The 20,211-nt window shown below is 45.6% G+C and overlaps 1 protein-coding gene across 8 annotated transcripts in view; it reads right to left on the bottom strand.

Annotated features, from left to right (window-relative positions):
• Positions 1-20,211, bottom strand: part of DENND4A (DENN domain containing 4A) — a 107,024-nt gene that overhangs the window by 24,015 nt on the left and 62,798 nt on the right. For all 8 annotated transcript variants that reach the window (XM_081965191.1, XM_081965190.1, XM_081965189.1 and 5 more), the window contains 8 exons: positions 18,947-19,082; positions 15,012-15,218; positions 14,632-14,760; positions 8,515-8,659; positions 5,754-5,870; positions 5,052-5,201; positions 3,074-4,161; positions 834-1,047 (listed from right to left, as the gene is read on the bottom strand). In XM_081965191.1, the coding sequence (XP_081821317.1) occupies positions 834-1,047; positions 3,074-4,161; positions 5,052-5,201; positions 5,754-5,870; positions 8,515-8,659; positions 14,632-14,760; positions 15,012-15,218; positions 18,947-19,082 (2,186 nt within the window). The remainder of the gene's footprint in view (positions 1-833; positions 1,048-3,073; positions 4,162-5,051; positions 5,202-5,753; positions 5,871-8,514; positions 8,660-14,631; positions 14,761-15,011; positions 15,219-18,946; positions 19,083-20,211) is intronic.

Below are 20,211 nucleotides of genomic sequence, written 5' to 3'. Positions count from 1 at the left end.
AAACCCTGCCCAAGCAGGAGACCCTCCACCATTTCTGACAGATGGCAGTCTAGTCTCTTCTTGAAAGCCTCCAATGATGAAGCTCCCACAACTATCAAAGTCAACGTCTGTTCCATGAGTTGAATTTTTTCACTGTCAGAAAATTTCTCCTTATTTCCAGGTTGAATCTCTCCTTGATCAGTTTCCATCCATTATTCCTTGTCTGGCCTTCTGGTGCCTTGGAAAATAGGTTGATCCCCCCCCCCCCCCGGGGCAGCTGCTCAATTATTTGAATACTGCTATCCTGTCTCCCCTGGTCCTTCTCTTCACTAGACTAGCCATGCCCAGTTCCTGCAACCGTTCATCGTATGTTTTAGTCTCCAGTCCCCTAATCATCTTGATTGCTCTTCTCTGCACTTTTTCTAGAGTCTCCACATCTTTTTTATAGTGTGGGGACCAAAACTGGATGCAGTACTCTACATATATTTAAAACATTAAGGAAGACATTAAAATGACAAAAAAGGGCAAAGATGGCAGGAGAGAGACAAGTCCTTCTAATATTGCCATCAAGAAGGAATCTTCCAGCTTTAGAGACCATTCTGGATTTCTTCCATGAAACCCGTGAGATGTCAGCATTCTTCAACCCTTATTTTCTCTGAAACCTTGCAAGAATTTTGATTTTGTAAGATTGAATCCCTTGGGCCAATGTTCATGCCACCCCCTTCTGGAAGGAGAGGGGGCCACCTCACCAGATCATAGGGCGACAGGCGTTTCCCAAGCCCGTGTCAGTTGACGAGATGGAAGTGGACGAGGGAAAAAAACAACCCACAACGCCATTTGAGCACCTCTCTTACCGCAATGCGAGGAAGGCTTTGAGGAGCCGTTGTGAGAAGCGGTGCTTTCAAGACTGGTGGAGCTCAGGCCGATGCCCTTGAAGGCCGACGACGCGTCGTCCCGAGGAGAAGAGCCGCTTTCCAGATCGTTGCACATGTCTTCATCGGTTAGCGAGGCTGATTCCGAATCCAGGGCCCCGAGGGACGACAAGCTCGCTCGGTCCGAGTTTTGATCCTGAAACAAGAACAGGCATTGGAGGGGCTGTTGGGAGTTGCTACAGATTCTCATCTGGTAGCAAACATCTAGTGCAGGGGTGTCAAACTCAAGGCCCGGGGGCTAAATCCAGCCCATGGGGTGCTTAGACCTGGCCTGCAGGGCCGCCCTGGAAACAGCGAAGGACAGGGTGCCTCTGCCAGTGAAAACGGAGCTTGGGAAGTCTCCATGCAGAGGCTGTTGCGGCTGAAAATGGAGCTTGTGAAGGCCACACACGGCCCTCCCAAGCTCCGTTTCCGCTGGCAGAAGGTTGCAGGAAGCCGTTGCTGCTGAAAACGGAGCTTGGGAGCCCATTTTCACTGGCAGGGAGCTCGGGCCGCCACAGGCATCCCCGACACGAGTGATGTCAAACTGGCCACGCCCACCAAGGTCAAACAAAACCATGATGCAGCCCTCAATGAAAACGAGTTTGACACCCCTGATCCAGCGGCAAAGTACTGCAGGTAGTCCTTGGCCTACGACTAGTGGTGGGTTCCTACTGATTCGGACTGGTTCAGCCGAACCGGTAGTGGTTTAGCGGCCTGGGGTGCTGGAACCGGCTGAAACCCAGGCCTGCCATGCCCCTGAATTGGTTCTCCAGGCGCCGCTGTAGGTGCCATCTTGTTTTTTGCTTCTGCGCAAAGCCATTTTTATTGCACTGCGCATGCACGCGCAAAGCACGCACGAACCGGCAGTAGTGACTGCTGGAACCCACCCCTGCCTATGACCATCCTAATTTACAAAGGACCCATTGTCAGCTCTGAAGCTGACCTGACCGAAGCCGTCTTGGAGGATTCAGTGTTGCCACACTGGAGCTGAGGGATAGGGAGTGGGGGAATAGAGATAGCTGGGATTTTGTAGCCAAAACAAAATAGTTTCCCCTGAGAACCAAGGACATTCCCACAGGTGGCTCAAAAGAGGAGTGAAGTTTCCAAGCAACCGGACAGCACCTTGATTGGACGACGTGACTGTTTGGGAAAGAGGGAAAAACCTTTGCGTAAGTGAAAACCACAGAAACCTTTAGAGTCGGTTTTCACCAGCCTGTGCCAATATATGATATATCCAATAAAACTTTTCTGTTGAGGAACCCACTTGCTTCAGAGTTCTGTTTGCTGTTTGCAAGAAAACAACCAAGCTCAGAGAGCCCCACGGTCCTCCTCTGCCTACTCTCTGGACACCCCACTCTCTTCTAGCACTGATGATGTTACCTAGTTGGGTAATGAAACGTTTGCAAGAAAACAACCAAGCTCAGAGAGCACCAAAGGCCCCTCTGTTCAGCCCTCAGCTACAGACATTCTCTTCTACCAATACTTGTCTTGTAGGCCTCGTGATTCTCGCCAACACCAAGGAGTATAAACATCACCTAGGCCAGTGATGGCGAACCTTTTTCTTACGGCGTGCCAAAATTGAGCGCACCCACTCAATCTCCTTGCCCACCTGAGCATGCACGCACAACTCCAAGCTCCGGAGGCTTTTCTGAAGGAGGGTGAAAACGGCCTCCCCCGGCCTTCCGGAGTCCCTCCAGAAGCTGGAAAAGGATCGTTTCCGAACTTCCAATTGGCCTGTTGGGGCTGTTTTTCACCCTCCCCAGTCTCCGGAGGCTTTCCTGAAGCCTGGGGAGGGGGGAAAATGGTCCCAATGGCCCAACAGGAAGTTCATTTCCAAACTTCCGGTTGGGCCGTTGGGGCTGTTTTTCACCCTCCCCAACTTCCGGAAACTTTCCTGAAGCCTGGGGAGGTCGAAAACAGCCTCCCCTGGCCCTGCGGAAGGGCGAAAAATCAGCTGGCCAGAGCTGAGAACTGGTGTGCCACCAAATATGGCTCCGTGTGCCACCTCTGGCACACATGCCATAGGTTCGCCATCACGGACCTAAGACTTTCAAGGCAACCCCTGTGGAGCTGAAGAAGTGTTCCACCCTGAGCCATCAAGGGGTGAGGAAGGGCAAGGAGCCACACCGCAATCTCTGCTGAATAGTGTTATTTTCACGGCAATTATTCGAAAGCCTTACCTTCGATGCTGCCGCGTAGGTGGCGAACTTTGAATACCACCTGCTGGCCTTCTCCGCCACCCCTTTTCCTGCCGAAAACATGCTGCTCTTCAGAACATCGAACGTCGGCGTCAGGAGCGTGTCCAGGTTGAAGGAGGTTGGAGAGGCGAGCGTTACTGCCCCCTCTATGTCTTGAGGTTGCCCCCTTGACACATTGTTGGGAGAGAACACGGGAGAGGACCAAAGCCGGTCCCTTCCTCTTTCGTTTTTGACCTGGTAGCTCTTGGATTTGGGGAGCACTATCGACCTGGGTGAGTTTGGCGGGAGGCTTGATCTTCGGCACGGCTGGCCTAAGGTCGGACTTTTTTTGTTGGGGTTCTTGTCGCCGCAGGCCTTTTGCAGATCGACGCTGGGGGTCCGGCTTGTTAAAGGGCTGCTCATATTATTCATGTACATCTCGATCTCTTCAGCTAAATCGCGCCTTGCTGACGGGGTGGAGACCCTTTCCTCCTCCTCCTCCTCCTCCTCTTCCTTCCCTTGTCCCGTCTCAGCTGCCAGCAAGGAGAGTGGATCAAAGCCAGTTTCAACATTAACTTTCTCGACAGGCTTCACGGGAACGCTGACAGCCCGCTGGATCTTCTTGGCCTTTTTATGCATCGGCTTCGCGGGTTTCACTTGCGGGACGGTTTCGTTATCCAGCTCTTCCAAATCGAATATAACCGGCGACTCGGTCTTATCCACAAGGCCGTTCTCGTAGGCTACGTCTTCATCGCTAGACTCTTTCTCCAGATGGCTCTTCCGAGCAGGTCCCAAAGCAGCCGGTCGGAGGTCGAGGGTCTTCGGCCTCATTCTTTTCTCAAACATTTTAGTGAGGATTTCAGCATCCGCGCCCAGTTTCTCCACAATTTCTTCGGGACTGGCTTCCTGATTGATCTGATTCCTCATCAGCCCCATTAGAGCATCTCCGCTCAGCTTCCTGTTGCGCCAAACGTTCTGTTTGTGTTCCATTTCAGCGGCACTTAAATGCCCGTTTCTCAGCTTCTCAGCCTTAGCGACTCCCGTTTTATGGATATTGTCAAAACAAGAGAAGAGCAATCCTGCAGAGGTTTCTGGAAAGAGAGAGAAAAAAAGCATGGACACAATCCAAGGATATTACATGAAGTCGCTAAAACACCAGCAGACTCACAGGATCCCCCTTAATATGCTCACAGGACTTTTGCTGTAGTTGCTTTTTTTACAAATGGAAAGGGTGCAAGCCTTCTTTTTCTATTCAATTCACGATGAGTTTTTGTTCTGACCCGCCTCCCCAAACACGACAAACCCTCTGGAGTTAAATCAATGATTCCTTTATTACGAGTGCCAGCAGCCCTGGCAAAAAGTCAGTCTGTCTCTCTCCCTCCCTATCTCTCCCTCTCCCCCTTTCTCTCTCTCTCCCCCTCCCTCCCCCCACTCTCTCTCCCCACAGGCTAACAAGTCTGTCCGGCAGGGAGATGAACAGTTGTCTGCCACACCTATTCATCTCTGCCCCCCCTGTCTTTTATCCCCAGAGCTAGGAAGGGGCTTCGCTAGCAGCAGTGGCTCTTCCAACCCAAGGACCGGCCCATAGATCTCCACTGCTCTCCTCTCTTCTGCCTTCTACGCATCCGCATGTCAGGCATTGAACCCAGCTGTTCCTCCTCTTCCTCATTAGCCACCTCTAGACCTGGGGGCTCTTGACTTTCCATCTGAGGGCTGATGGACGGCCTAGGCTCTACCTCTCTCTCTTTCTCGCTCTCTGACAGCTCCATTCCCTCTTCCCCCTCGGAGCTCTCAGGTTGCCTGGATGCTGGCTCTGACTCCCACACCTCCTCCTCCTCCTCTGATTCGGTCGACGGGCCACAAGAGTTTTCAGGAAAATCTAGCCATCCATGAATAGCCTTGTGCAAGGGGAATGTAAAGTAAGTCAATATCAATAAAGTTCACCCAGGCTTAGAAAGAACTCTCAGCCGCATCAGCTTACCTATAGCCCTGTCTCCGGCTGCATCTGATATTTTGCCAGTTGTATCATTAACACGAACAATCCTTGAACCGAGCTTGACACAGGTGGAATTTTGATAATGTAACACGGGGAGGCAATCACTGCTTTCCTTTCCACTCTCAATTTTGGACACTATATGCACACAAAAAGGCACGAGAATTGATCAAAAGTTAAACTTAATCAAAGGCTGAAGATACTCAACTTATTATTCTTTAAACTGGGTTATTAGCAATGATTGATTTATATGGAGCCTGGAATGTCAGCAAATATATCTGAATAGAAGCCAGATTCACTTAACAACCGTGTTACTAACTTAGCAACTGCAGTGATTCGCTTAACAATAGTGGCAAAGAAGTTGGTACATTGGGGGGAAACTCACTTAAGAACTGTCTTGTTTAACAACAGAAATGTTGAGCTTAATTGTGATCCTAAGTCAAGGATTACCACTAACATGAAATCTAGCCAGGTTTTTGTCTAGATTTCTGCTTGGGTACCTGGAAAAACCGCTATTGGAAATTAAGTGATCTCTGACAGCAAGGAGGAAAAATTATTTTTAAAGTTTCACGGTAAAATAACCTTCAAACAAGATGGCAAAGTCAAGCATGGTTGGAATTAAAACAAATCAAGCCTGAGTATTTTTTTAAAAATAAATCAAATTCGATTGTATTTGCATTTGGTACATACAGGAACTTGAGTCGCTCTCTTTTTTCTCATATCTTTGGTCAATGCTGTTCTGGATGTTTGTTTTTCCTTGCTTAATTGCTTCTTTAGACAACTTGTATAAGAGATCAGAATGGTCCCCTAGTAAAAAAAAGACAAATAAAATGAATTTTAGAAAACAGGATAAAACATATCTTAAAATAAGGTAAGGTAAGGTAAAGGTTCCCCTTGCACATATGTGCTAGTTGTTCCCGACTCTAGGGGGCGGTGCTCATCTCTGCTTCAAAGCCGAAGAACCAGCCCTGTCTGAAGACGTCTCCGTGGTCATGTGGCTGGCATGACTAAACGCCGAAGGCGCATGGAACGCTGTTACCTTCCCGCCAAAGGTGGTCCTTATTTTTCTACTTGCATTTTTTACAGGCTTTCGAACTGCTAGGTTGGCAGAAGCTGGGACAAGTTAACGGGACCTCACTCCGTTACACAGTGCTAGGGATTCGAATCGCCGAACTTTCTGATAGACAAGGTCAGTGTCTTACCCACTTAGCCACCACGTCCTTTAATACAGTGCATCATAAATCCCCAAATAAGAGGATGATGTGTGACTCATTTTATTTTTCAATTATTGTATGGAGAAAAACAAACCTGCGTCATAGCTGAAATTTATTAAAAGCATGGGCCTCTAAATCAGGACGGTGTTCCTTTTTTTTTCCAGACTGGAGATCTCATCTAAGCCTCTAAATGGAGCAAGGACCAAATATCTATTTGATTTCCGTAGAATTTAAATTAAATTGAGATGAAATTAATTAAGTATAGCTCATAAAATTATTCCTCATAGTCAACCCTGTTGGCAGTGCCATCCATTTACGTCCAGTTTTCAGCAAAAATGCAATGTTTGCTAAACATTGCATCTGTTTGCTGCAGAAAAAGGTTGAAAAACAAGATCCAGTCACATAGAGACCTTTTTTATGATCACAACTTATGACCATTATTGGCCGGCTGCATTACCATCATAACTTAGGGACTACCTGTTCCTACTTTAATTAAGACTGCCTATAGCAGGGATGAGGAACTATGCCCCCTTCACGACCTGTGGACTTCAACTCCCAGAATTCTTGAGCCAGCCATGCTCAGGAATTCTGGGAGTTGAAGTCCACAGGTCACGAAGAAGCCATAGTTCCCCACAGCTGGATAGCATGGAGTTATCTTTACCTCATGGCTATTTCTTTTGGCCTACTTTCCTTTAAGCCCTGAGGAACTATGGCAGGAGGTGTGGGTGTGTTTTGGGGCAACTGGTCCTTTCGTTCCCCTCTTGTCTTCTCTTCATTTCATTTATGGTTTCAATTACATTTGAAGTTTCAGGTTTATCAAAAATTAAATTTGACGTTTCAGGTTTATCAACAATTCTGTTCAATCAATATTGTGAGCACCTCTGGGGCACACAATCAACAATCTATATCTAACAGATAAATAAATACATTTATAAACTCTGGAGCTAAAGAGTATGAACTGTTTCCTGATGTTGTTTTCCAGAAATTGGTTGCTAGCTATTAATGTACGACCATCTATTTCTTTACTACGTCTGCCCTGTTTTAGTGCAAAGATTGTATTCAATGTTTTTTTAATACGATCCATGGTAGTTAATTCCATGCAATCCTGCCACCTTAATTTTGTAGCCATACTGCACATTTGTTTCTGTTTTAGTTTCCAGTTTCTGTAATGGTTTGTACAATTTGATTTATTACCGCTAATAAGACTCTAATGCTTTAGGGGTTGAAAAGGGGGAAAATCTGTTTGTATAAAACTCTTTTAATTAAAAAAAAAAAAAGACTCTAATGCTTTTTTGCCTTTAATTTATTCAAGAAGGACTCATGAGCCTTCAACAGAAACCAGAAAGGGAAAAGTACAGAAACAGGAAGGGGACATTAATATTTACCATTTGGGAGAGTTTCCAGTTTGCCTGAAATGGTCTTGCCACATAGGCTAGTCCCAAACTTTTGCTGTATTCAGGTCCATGGTTTTTTGAATGACACATGTTTCTATTAGAGCATTGACTACACTGACATGTTCTGTCATTTTTACTGGCTGTTAATATTTAATAACTTTAATATATGAGCAATCTATACTGCTGCTATCAAGTTCTTTTTTTAGCATGATCATTGTGCTTATTTATTTAACGCATAGCAAATACAGGAAACATAGTGGTTCAAATGTTAATGTCCAGTCCACCCAGCCATTCTAGGACAAGGTGGCCCATATTGGAAAAAATCAGACATTGAGCTGGTATAAGCTTTTCATGGACACTCAATACAATACAATAGCAGAGTTGGAAGGGACCTTGGAGGTCTTCTAGTCCAACCCCCTGCCTAGTCATCTATGTAGCTGCCTGTATCTGGGCGTTCAGCAGCCCATTTGGCTTGCCGCTTTGCGGTGATGTCGAAGTTGTTAAGGCAGCTGTCGGTAGTGTGAACCAAACAACTAGTAACAATTGGTACCCAGACTACACTGAAGAATTGGAAGTTGACAATAGCTGGCAACCAGGTATCTTTGTAGAACTCCTGGCTCTCTAAATATGTGGCAATGGATCATTGTGCTAGTAAGTTATTTATTTACTTAGGCTCAGGGGCATCATCACCAATGTGAAAACATTTCTTGTAATTCCAGTTATTTATTTACTTCGGCTCAGAGGCATCATCACCAATGTGAAAACATTTCTTGTAATTCCAGTAGTCTAAAGTTTAAACATTCCTAGAAATTTCAAACCAGAAAACACACACGAATGATTTACCAGAAAGAGTTTTGTAGATGCCATTTGCAGGCTGCTTCCTTAGGACTCTTTTAAACTGGGTTATTCCTAAAATGACATTTCTTATCTTGGTCCACAGGAAGTAGCCACTCCGATTGCTTGACGGCCAGCTACTTTCCAAAACAGCCTGCAACGACATCAAATGGATGTTAACCATTTATTTCTGAGGATCTTGGCAAACGTTAGATCATATTTGAATTTAAACCATCTAGTATACCTTCGAGACAGGGGTTTATTCAAGAAGGTTCACTACTACATACACACTGCAGCCGTACTGCATTCTAACCCCTGTGCCACTGTGGTACTTGATTAAGAAATACACAGAATCATAGAATAATAGGGCTTATTAGAGAGATTGCCAGGGAGGGCAGACAATTTTTATCTAGGCTTTCTCCTCCAGGACACAAACCCGGCTACGATGTATGCAGTGGCAAAATTCTATGTTGCTGCAATGTACACAAGAAAAAAAAATGGTTACAGAATTATAGTTGTCATCTTGTACCAATTATTTGGACGTATCTCTAACAATTTCTGGACCATTGTATTTACTCCCATAAGTATTGGCTTTTCACCCACGTAAACCAGGGAGTGACCCGAACAGTTTGAGAACATGGATGTTTTTATCCACTTTTAATGTCAATACTTTTAAAATATATGTTAATGTCAGTTTTAATATATGGTAAAAAGTAATGGGTATTGCTGGTCTTTGACCGTAATAAAGATTTATACTTATATAGGGCTGGAAGGACCTTGGAGGTCTTCTACTCCAACCCCCTGTCCAAAGCAAATGTCCTTATTTCATACTGGACAAATGGAGGTCCATTCTCTTCTTGAAAACCTGCAGTGTTGGGGCATTCACAACCCCAGGAGGCAAGCTATTCCATTGATTAATTGTTCTCACTGTTGTGTCTTACAATACAATACAACAGTAGAGTTGGAAGGGACCTTGGAGGTCTTCTAGTCCAACCCCCTGCCTAGGCAGGAAACCCTATACCGTTTCAGACAAATGGCTATCCAACATCTTCTTAAAGACTTCCAGTGTTGGGGCATTCACAACTTCTGGAGGCAACTTCTGTTCCACTGATTAATTGTTCTCACTGTCAGGAAATTTCTCCTCAGTTCTAAGTTGCTTCTCTCCTTCATTAGTTTCCACCCATTGCTTCTTGTCCTGCCCTCAGGTGCCTTGGAGAATAGTTTGACTCCCTCTTCTTTGTGGCAACCCCTGAGATATTGGATGTCTTAATGATGTACACGCAATATACAATAATAGGGTTGGAAGAGACCTTGGAGGTTTTTCAGTCCAACTCCCTATTCAAGCAGGAGATCCTATGTACCATACCAGACAAATGGTGGTTCAACCTTTTCTTAAAAACCTCCAGTTGCCTCTTGAAAAAGCACCTTTGGGACAACCATGACCTGGATGACCGAGAATCTCCACAGATCTTTACCTCCAGCAATGGAGAACCCCAGCTCTGGGAGCCAAGCTGTTCCACTGATTAATTGTTCTCACTAATAGGAAACTTGTCCTTAGTTCTAAGGTGGATTACTTTGATTAGCAATTCTACAGAAGCTCATGAGGGCTGCAGCTATGATGGAATGCTTAAAAGAACTTGGGAAAGCCATGTGAGAGAATAGCTCAAGCAGGCTCCTAAGATTCTGCTTACATTACCCTGTTAGCAATAAAGATCTTCGCAGAAAGCCAAGAGGTTTTTGTTTTTAGAGTTTGCAAGTGTCCAAAGACTTGATATTAGGCTAGACCAGTGTTTCTCAAACTTGGCGACTTTAAGTCCTGTGGACTTCAACTCCCAGAATTCCCCAGCCAGCTATGCTGGCTGGGGGATTCTGGGAGTTGAAGTCCACAGGACTTAAAGTTGCCAAGTTTGAGAAACACTGGGCTAGACAGACTTAAAGTCAAAGAATTCCAACTAACAGGGCCCAGGAAGGGAGCCTTCACGGCTGTTGCCCCAAAACCTGTGGGATTTTCTTCCCCTAGAGGTCTGTCAGGTTTCCAAAAGATGCCCTAATTAATTCATGAGCCTCGAGCCAAGTTTCAAATCCAGTCATTTATTAGGAACGCCATTTCGGCAATACCCCATTGCAGTCAGAGCTGATCTCATTTATTTATTATTTATTTATTTTACCGTGCTTCTAGACCGCCCCTTCTCCCAAAAGGGACTCGGGGCGGTGTACAGTCCATGCAAAATATATCAAAATACAATAAAAAGTTGAATATGTACAGTTGGAATGGAGGAGGTTAAAAATGGAATTAAAAGAACTGTACAAAGCCAGTATATATAAATATAAATTTTTAAACCCCTAAAACACACACAATAAATTAAAAACAATACCCCTAAAATAACCAGTTAATAGTACATTTGCCAGGAGGGACAGTTGTAATTATGCCAGGCCTGCTAATCGGAACAGGTGTGTCTTCAGTTTCTGTCGGAAGGAGCGGAGGTCAGTAGTGGTTCTAATGTCGGGGGGGGAGGTCATTCCAGAGGGTTGGGCCCATCACAGAGAAGGCCCTACTCCTTGGTGTCGCCCGTTGGCATTGCCTAGTGGACGGCACCAGGAGAAGTCCCTCTCTGTGTGAGCGAATTGGCCGCAGGGATGTATGTGGGAGGATGCGATCCCGCAAGTAACTAGGTCCCGTGCCATGGAGCGCTTTAAAGATGGTAATCAGCACCTTGAAACGCACCCGAAAAACCACAGGTAGCCAGTGCAGCTCACGCAGGAGAGGTGTTACGTGGGAGTACCTCGTACTCCCCATCACAGCCCGCGCGGCTGCGTTCTGAACTAACTGCAGTCTCCGGGCGCGTCCCAAGGGCAGCCCCATGTAGAGAGCGTTGCAGTAATCCAGGCGGGACGTCACCAGCGCATGAGTGACCGTGCGTAGGGCATCCCGGTCCAGTAGGGGGCGCAATTGGCGCACCAGGCGAACCTGGTGGAACGCCCCCCTTGCCACGGCTGCCACATGGTCATCCATTGACAGCCGGGCATCAAGGAGGACGCCCAAATTGCGCGCCCGTTCCACAGGGGGCACTTGTTCGCCCCCTATGGCCAGCAATGGAATCAGCTGGCTGAACCGAGGTGCCAGTAGCCACAGCCACTCAGTCTTGGAGGGGTTGAGTTTAAGTCTGTTGTCCCCCATCCAGACCCCGACGGCTTCCAAACACCGGGACATCACTTCAACAGCCTCGTTGGGGTGGTTTGGGGTTGAAATATACAGCTGAGTATCATCAGCGTAGAGGTGGTACTCAACCCCAAAACCACGGATGATCTCACCCAGCGGCTTCACATATGTGTTGAACAGGAGAGGCGAGAGGACTGACCCCTGTGGCACTCCACAAGTGAGTGGCCTCGGGGTCGACCTCTGTCCCCCTGTCAACACACATTGCTTCCGGTCGGAGAGGTAGGAGCCGAACCACCGCAGAACGGTACCTCCGACTCCCATCCCCTCCAACCGGCGCAATAGGATACCATGGTCGATGGTATCAAAAGCCGCCGAGAGGTCTAATAGGACCAGGATAGAGGAACAACCTCTATCTCTGGCCCTCCAGAGATCATCGACCAACGCGACCAAGGCTGTCTCCGTGCTGTGCCCGGGTCGGAAGCCGGACTGGCGTGAATCTAGATAATCGGATTCGTCAAGGTGTCGTGGAAACTGCTGCGCCACCACATTCTCGACAACCTTCGCTAGAAAGGGAAGGTTGGAGACTGGACGATAATTAGCTAGCTCCGTTGGGTCAAGTGAAGGCCTCTTAAGTAAGGGCCTCACCACCGCCTCCTTCAAGGCGGTTGGTAAGGATCCCTCACCCAATGAGGCATTCACCAGGCCCAGAAGCCAGCCTCGGGTCACCTCCCAAGATGCCAGTACCAACCAGGAGGGACACGGGTCCATTAAACATGTGGTGGGTCGCAGCCGTCCACGCAACCTGTCCAAATCCTCGGGGGCAACAGAATCAAACTCCTCCCAGGATGGTCTCACAAGACTCGCTGTTGGCGGCCCGTCCGGTCCACTGAGGGGGGCCCATCCGCTCCGGATCTGAGCGACTTTGTCCTGCAGATATTCCCCAAACTCCTCTGCTCTGCCCTGCAAGGGCGCCCCCTGCGTCCTCTGTGACAAGAGGGAGCGGGTCACCCTAAACAGGGCGGCAGGGCGGTTATCCGCGGACGCAATAAGAGCGGCGCAATATCTACGTTTGGCCGCCCTTAATGCCACAAGGTAGGTCCGTAAATAGGCTCTTACCTGTGTTCGATCAGATTCGGAGCGTGAGGACCTCCACCTGCTCTCTAGACGTCTCCTATGGCGCTTCATCACCCTCAGCTCCTCGGTATACCAAGGAGCCCGGGTGAGTCGCTGCCGCAGGAGAGGTCGCAAAGGCGCAACCCGGTCCAAGGCCCCAGCCGCCGCCCTATTCCAGGCGGCCGCTAGGTCCTCCGACCGAGCGCGGGTCAGGGCTACAGGTAATGGCCCAAGCTCCGTCTGGAACCTATCCGGCTCCATCAGGTGCTTGGGGCGGTACCAGCTTGGACCGTCTGGTCCCGCCTCCTCGCGGTGGGGGGTAGCGCCAGGAAAGTCCAGCCGGAGACATGAGTGATCTGACCATGACAGGGGTGTAACAACTAAGTCCCCTATACCCAGATCACTCGTCCACTGCTCAGATACAAAAACAAGGTCCAGTGTGTGGCCGCCTTCGTGTGTGGGGCCCTGAATTAATTGGGTCAGGCCCATGGCTGTCATGGAAGCCATGAACTCCCGAGCCACCTCAGATGCTCAGGTTTTTGTTTTTAGAGTTTGCAAGTGTCCAAAGACTTGATATTAGGCTACACAGACTTAAAGTCAAAGAATTCCAACTAACAGGGCCCAGGAAGGGAGCCTTCACGGCTGTTGCCCCAAAACCTGTGGAATTTTCTTCCCCTAGAGGTCTGTCAGGTTTCCAAAAGATGCCCTAATTAATTCATGAGCCTCGAGCCAAGTTTCAAATCCAGTCATTTATTAGGAACGCCATTTCGGCAATACCCCATTGCAGTCAGAGCTGATCTCATTTTAATTATGACTGAACTTTACCCGTTTCCTCCCTTCCCTCAGTCTGTGTCATAAATCACACTCACCAACAAGGTGCACGCCTCACAAGCCTACTGTAGTAATCTGAGATCCGACTCTAGCCAAAGGTATGCATGGCATGCGCTTCCCCCCCCCTTTCCTCACCATGGCAACTATGAGTTGACATTAGGTCTCCACTCTGTTAAAACATGTTAAAAGATGACGCTGCTGCTTCATGTGGGAAGCCCCCAGGGGCAGGCAGCCATGGGGATGTTTAGGGCCCTGAAACTCCTCCTCTGACTTTTTAAAATTGTAATGACTTTATTCTTGTTTTTAATTGGGCTCCAATGTGGGCAGGGGTGTTTCACAATGGAGGTAGTGGATAGATTAATAGCAGATCCCACCTCCCTCCCTTTCTCATTTCCCCCCCTCCCCATCTTTATTTAGGGTTGAATATTTGGATTTTTATTGCATTCTATCCCATATTGTCTACAGGCTTTGTACTGTAAGCTGCCCAGAGTTACCCTGTGCCTAGCTTAGGGATATAAAATATAAAATGTTATTATCATATTTCTATCAGGGGCGGGTTCTGGCTGCTGCTACTGCCGGTTTGCTTAGGGATGCGCCACGTGTGCTTCATGCATGCTACATGCACATCTGCAGAACTAAAAAAAATGCTTCTGCGCATGCACAGAAGCCAAAAACAAGATGGCGGCACCTATGATACCGCCGAGAGAACCGGTTCAGGGGCGTGGCAGGCCTGGGTTGCTGCCGGTTCCAGCGACTCAGGCCGCCAAGTTACTACCTATTCAGGCGAACCGCACCGAACACCGATTTATATACAGCAATTATGTCTGATGTCTATTTGTACATCGCCCAGAGCTTCTCTATAAGGGAGATGGAAAGTTTTTTTTAAATACGATATATAAATGAATATGGATAAGCCCATGTGATGGAAAGGATGCTGAACTGGCTTGGAAAACAAGGGCTAATCAAAGACAGGGGAGTGAGCTGGTATTTCCATCCTATCTGATGCCAAATATTCACTTTACCTTATTGTAGTAACCATAGGTGATGGCATTAGGATCAATGCCAGCTTTCTTCATCTCGAAAAGGACTTTCACGGCTAAGACAGGCTGACCGTACTGCCCACAGAGCTGCATCAAGACCCGGTAGCATACCTGATCAAAAGAGAGAGAGAGGGAAGGAGGGAGGGAGGGAAGGAAGGAGGGAGAGAGAGAGAGAGAGAGGGAGGGAGGGAGGGAGGGAGGGAGGGAGAGAGGGAGAAAAAGAGGGAGGGAAGGAAGGAGGGAGAGAGAAAGAGAGGGAGAAAAAGAGGGGGGGAGAGAGGAGGGGTTGTTATTTTTTCACTCTTGGAAAGCTAACTCACCTGTCTCCATGGCCTCAACTGCCAGAAAGCCCGTCCCTTTACCTCATCGGGTGGCTCTATTTTTTTCGTGTGCATCTTGCGCAAGACATCGTAGGCCGTCCTGAGGGCCCTCACTTTGGAATGGCAAACGCGGATGTAAGCAGGCAGGCAGATAAACCACAAGCCGTAGCAATGGCGCAGCAAACACCTGGACCACATCTGCGGGATGGAGGAATATCTCTTGGCTATTTTGTGCGCAGACTTGATTTCCTGCAGAGAGAGGCAGAAGGGAAGAGGTTAATCACAGCTGCAGCACCACGGTTATTGGGAATACTGGACCAAATACTGGGATTTCCCATTTCCCAAAATATTGGGAAATGGTGTCAGAGTTTGTTGCAGAAGTTAAAACCAGGAAGCACACACAGGTAACTGATTTAGCAGGATTCATTAACTTCTTTACATATACACAATATAACACATGAGACATATATACAATATCAAGAGTGGTTCTTCCAATATGGTAGAGAGTACAAGCAAACACAGGCAGAGGAGAGAACAGTTTCCAGTTTTAATTCCAGCAGCAGACTAGTTAAACTAGTTCTTAGTTTTTGCACAGACTCAGAGCTACAGAGCTAAGCCATACCCAGGCTCCAAAGTGTTTCAGTTCCCATTGGCTGACCTTGTTGCTATGCCCTATTCCAATTCATGAATATACTCTGACAAATGGGAGGTTAGATTATAATACCAAGGAAGGAAGGAGGGTCCTGGCTTCTCTTTAAAATCCACCACAAATCTTCAACCTTTGTTTGGGTCACTGAGAAGCAGGCAGCTTCTACTACATCATGGCAGGATTAGGTCTTACAACACCTCAGATGCACCTCATTTTAACATCCAATTTAATTTCATTCTTTTGCCATTATTATTATGATATAATTCTTAATTCTCTTTTGCTTTGCCGTTGTTCTATCATTCTAATACAGTATATACATTAATCCCATCCTTCGTTCTAAAATTAGCTTTTTAAAAGTAACACTTTATTCCTTAGCATACTTCTTTTGTCAGTAAAGTTTAATAAATTTATCCTAAAAATCATAGTTTTGGAATTTGGCCTTACACATTTTGCCTGTTTATCTATCATATTTATATAGTTGCTCAGTTAAAGCAACCCTGGGTAACGTACTACAACAAGCATTTGTTATTTGAATCTTGGTCACTTTGAATCTTGACCAACAAGACATATATATAACATATTTATTTATCAGTACAAATATAACACACACACACACACACACACACACACACACACACACACACACACACACATATATATATATATATATATATATATATATATATATATATATATATATATATATATATATATATATGTTCTGACCCCCCTTCCTCCGTTGCCCACACAGCACACACACTCCAGAACAGTACAAGGGAACAAGGTTTATTACACCAACAGACAAGAGGTTTTGTGGCAGCAAGCCACCAAGACAGAACTCACAGAGATAGAACACACAAAAGCCGCTATCCAGCTGGCCAGGATCCCAGACTAGAGTTGCTGGCTTAAGTCCTTTGTTGATTGCTACGCAGAGCCTCTCCAGAGTCAACCCTTTTATAACCTAAAAAGGGCGTCTCCCAAACAGCACCTGAGAGCTCTTTACTGCCTATAATTACGCCCACGCTCCTTGCGTTTGTGGGCGCGCCGGAAACGGGCATCTAGAAACGCCCTGCTAAGTCCTGAGTCACTGTCCTCTCCGCTGCTCCAAGGCAGGGCATCGGGAGCCCTCCTCCTCGGGCTCTCACCGCTGCTCCATGCCTCTGGCGCCACCTGGTGGCCGACCAGACTCTCGGATTCCTGCTCAGCCTCCAAATCCTGTCCAGGATCGCCCATCTCCTCTGGAGCTGACTCGTATGGAGTATCACTCTCGGAGTCTGGTGACAGCGGCACCGGCTGGGCCACAACATATATATATATATATAAAATTCAAAGTCAAATTTAAAAGGAGAGGAATATCTTCATTGTCATGTAAACGATGAAGTATTAATAATTAGAAATCATAAAACTTCACATGGCAGTTGTTGAAATTAATCAAAGGTACTGGTTGCTTTTCCAGACATAAAATCAACAAAAATAATACAAAAATTTCAAAGGAAAAAAATTGTGAAAAAAGACCATGCTATAACAAAATATCCAGTGAAATGTTTAGGATTTTACTTGATGGGATACAATAAAGACATATTTTTTAAAAATTGTAACAAATAATAGAAGGAAATAAAAGAAGACATTGAAAGATGGAAAAGCTTAACATTTTCCAGGCTAAGATTTACAGCAGGAATAAAAATAAAAGTATTACCCGAGATGAACTTATTACAAATGGCACCAATTCAAGTCCCAGATTAAAACAAGTTGCAGAATTGGCAAAGAATAATTAATAGATTGATATAGAATTGGGGAAAAAAAGACTAAGATTCAAAATTTTGCAAGTCATAGAAAGGAAAAGGCAAAACTAGTTTTTCCCAATTTCAGATTATATTGTAAAGTATGCCACTTATCATGACACCTGAATGAATAAAAGTTCCTATTTGTAGAATATAAACTAGAAAAAGAGCAGACTTAGCAAATGGTTTTCACGGGTATTGATGATGAAAAGGAACAAAGAAGACAATAACCTGAAGTGACATAAAAGGAAAACTCCTTAAAGGCAAGGATAAATCCAACTATTTTACCACTAGCATCACTGTCAAATCCTTCTGATTTCAAAGGCAAGGATGGCAAGAGAGATCTGATGACATATGTCGACACGATACATCTCCAGAAACAGACTAAAGGCACAACAAAAATTGCAAACTAAAGGAAGGAATCTACCACGGCTATTATATTTGCAACTGGAAAAATAAAAACTGATTGTAGGCCCTGAGAAAGATGAAATATTTATACAGGATCAAAATTATCCACTAGGAACTTGGGAAAAATACATTTTGGGGCAGAATATTTCAGAAGAAATGCTTGTGTTTGCCACTTTAATATAACCTATAAAAGGAAAAGAAACCTCTTGTCTTAATACAGGGGTCAGCAACCTGTGGCTCTGGAGCCACATGTGGCACTTTTCATTCCTCTGTTGCGGCTCCCTGTTGCTCAAAATATGCGTCACAACCACCAATGTACGACACCCGCCAGCACGCAATTTATTGAGCTTTTTGACCCCCAGTAGGCCAACCATAGATAAATACAAGAAAAGAAAAGTTTCAGGAAGAAAACAGAATGTTTAATTCAACTACATATGCTAGTTTTGTGGCCGCTCAGAAAATAGCCAGGCACAAGAAGGGTTTTCTTTTCTGTGGGAAACGGGTCCAAATGCCTCTTTGAGTGTTTAAGGTTGCCGACCCCTGGTCTCAATATTATCCAGATCAGATTTTGGATTCTTTTTTTTTCCCCAAAGGATTTTATTGGTTTTTGCACATATATGGGGAAAGGTAAATGGGTATACAAAAATTTTTGGCAGCTCCCACACTGGTGTTAGTAACCCATCCAGCACTCACGGTTTTTACAATCTTAAAAACAAAATACAAAAGATAAGCAGAAAACAAGATCTTATTCTGTAATGTTAACCATGTGTTCATTCATTTTCCTTTGTCACTTTCTAGAGTATCACCAATTGCTGTTTATTTCAAATATTTTTATTTTTGAGATCTGAGCCTTTTCGATATTGCTTCTTCCTCCCTGTCCCCAGAGGAGCCTTCAGCCCCCCCCCCCCCTCCTTCTTATCCTGCACCATGCTGCCCCAGATTTTGGATTCTGGTGGGGTATCCAGCCTAGATAAAACGTTGTCAAGACATTGAATGACATTTACAATCTTCTTCAAGGAAGGCAAGCATCTAGGCAAGCTATCCCAGCAGCAATCCCATGGGATTCTATGGGCACCTAGTTTGTTATTCCTATGTTCACCTATGTTAATGCTGCATTGTATCGCAAGGATATAAGTTACCTGTTTTGTTCTTCTGAACACTGGCAAAGGACTGTTTGGGCTGCTGACTTTCGAAGACAATTTGCTGTTTTGTATTGTCAGAAGCCCTGCTGGCTGCTCAAATAAATTCTGCTTCAGTACCGGAAATCCACTGTAGCTGAAAAAGAGTAAAGCAGTGCTTTTATTTACTTGTACTCAACAAACCCCTGAAGGCTCCTTCGTACTTTGCCATTAAGGTAGAAAATCTGGAGCATGTCTAAAATGCTTATTTCCTGAGTATTTTATTTCATCTATTGTAGGAGACCACAAAGTTCTTGAGAAGGAAGAGCTGCTACTTAAGTTATTTTTTTTTACTGACATACTTATTTCTAAAAGGTACGCTTCGTTCATATGTTATACATCAGGGGTGTCCAAACTTGGGAACTTTAAGACTTGTGGACTTCAACTCCCAGAATTCCCCAGCCAGCATGGCTGGCTGGGGAATTCTGAGAGTTGAAGTCCACAAGTCTTAAAGTTCCCAAGTTTGGACACCCCTGTTATACATCATACATTTTCTCTTGGAAAGAAACCCTTCCAAATCCTGAAATCCAGAGGTTTATACTGACATTCCGTTCTTGGGCTGCTGAATATCAACCTCCGGTAAGTCCACTGCTGCTGTTGTTCGCCAAAGTCTTAGTCAGAAAGTATTCTCTGTCATCTGATTATAACAGAATAACCGGCTTGGAAGGAACCTTGGAAGTCTTCTATTCCAACCTCCCTGCTCAAGCATGAGACCCTATATACCCGTGATGGCAAACCTATGGCACACCTGCCGGAGGTGGCACACGGAGCCCTCTCTGTGGGCTCGGTGCCATTGCCACCTGGTCTTCTGGTTTCCATCAGCTGGTCTTTGTGGGCGCCGGAGCACCGGAAAATGCTCAGAAAACAGCCTCAAAAATGCCAAGAAAACAGGCTGTTTTGAGGGGCATTTTCAGGGCATTTTGAGCTAGAAGACTGGTACCTATGAGAATCAAAAGACATGGCAGATTGACTTGGTGAGGCTTTGAGGACTTCTTCTTCTTCTTCTTCTTCTTCTTCTTCTTCTTCTTCTTCTTCTTCTTCTTCTTCTTCTTCTTATTATTATTATTATTATTATTATTATTATTATTATTATTATTATTATTATTATTTATTAGATTTCTAGATGGCCCCCTCTCCCTGAAGGGACTCGGGGCGGTGTACAGGTATAAATTTAAAAAAAAACATACAAACAATAGTATACATAGATAAAATTAGATTAAATAGCC

Source organism: Natrix helvetica, assembly GCF_964273705.1.
Source record: "Natrix helvetica genome assembly, chromosome: 12".
Taxonomy (NCBI): domain Eukaryota; kingdom Metazoa; phylum Chordata; class Lepidosauria; order Squamata; family Natricidae; genus Natrix; species Natrix helvetica.
Note: the sequence above shows the minus strand (reverse complement) of the source record. Positions and strands in the feature narration are given on the sequence as shown.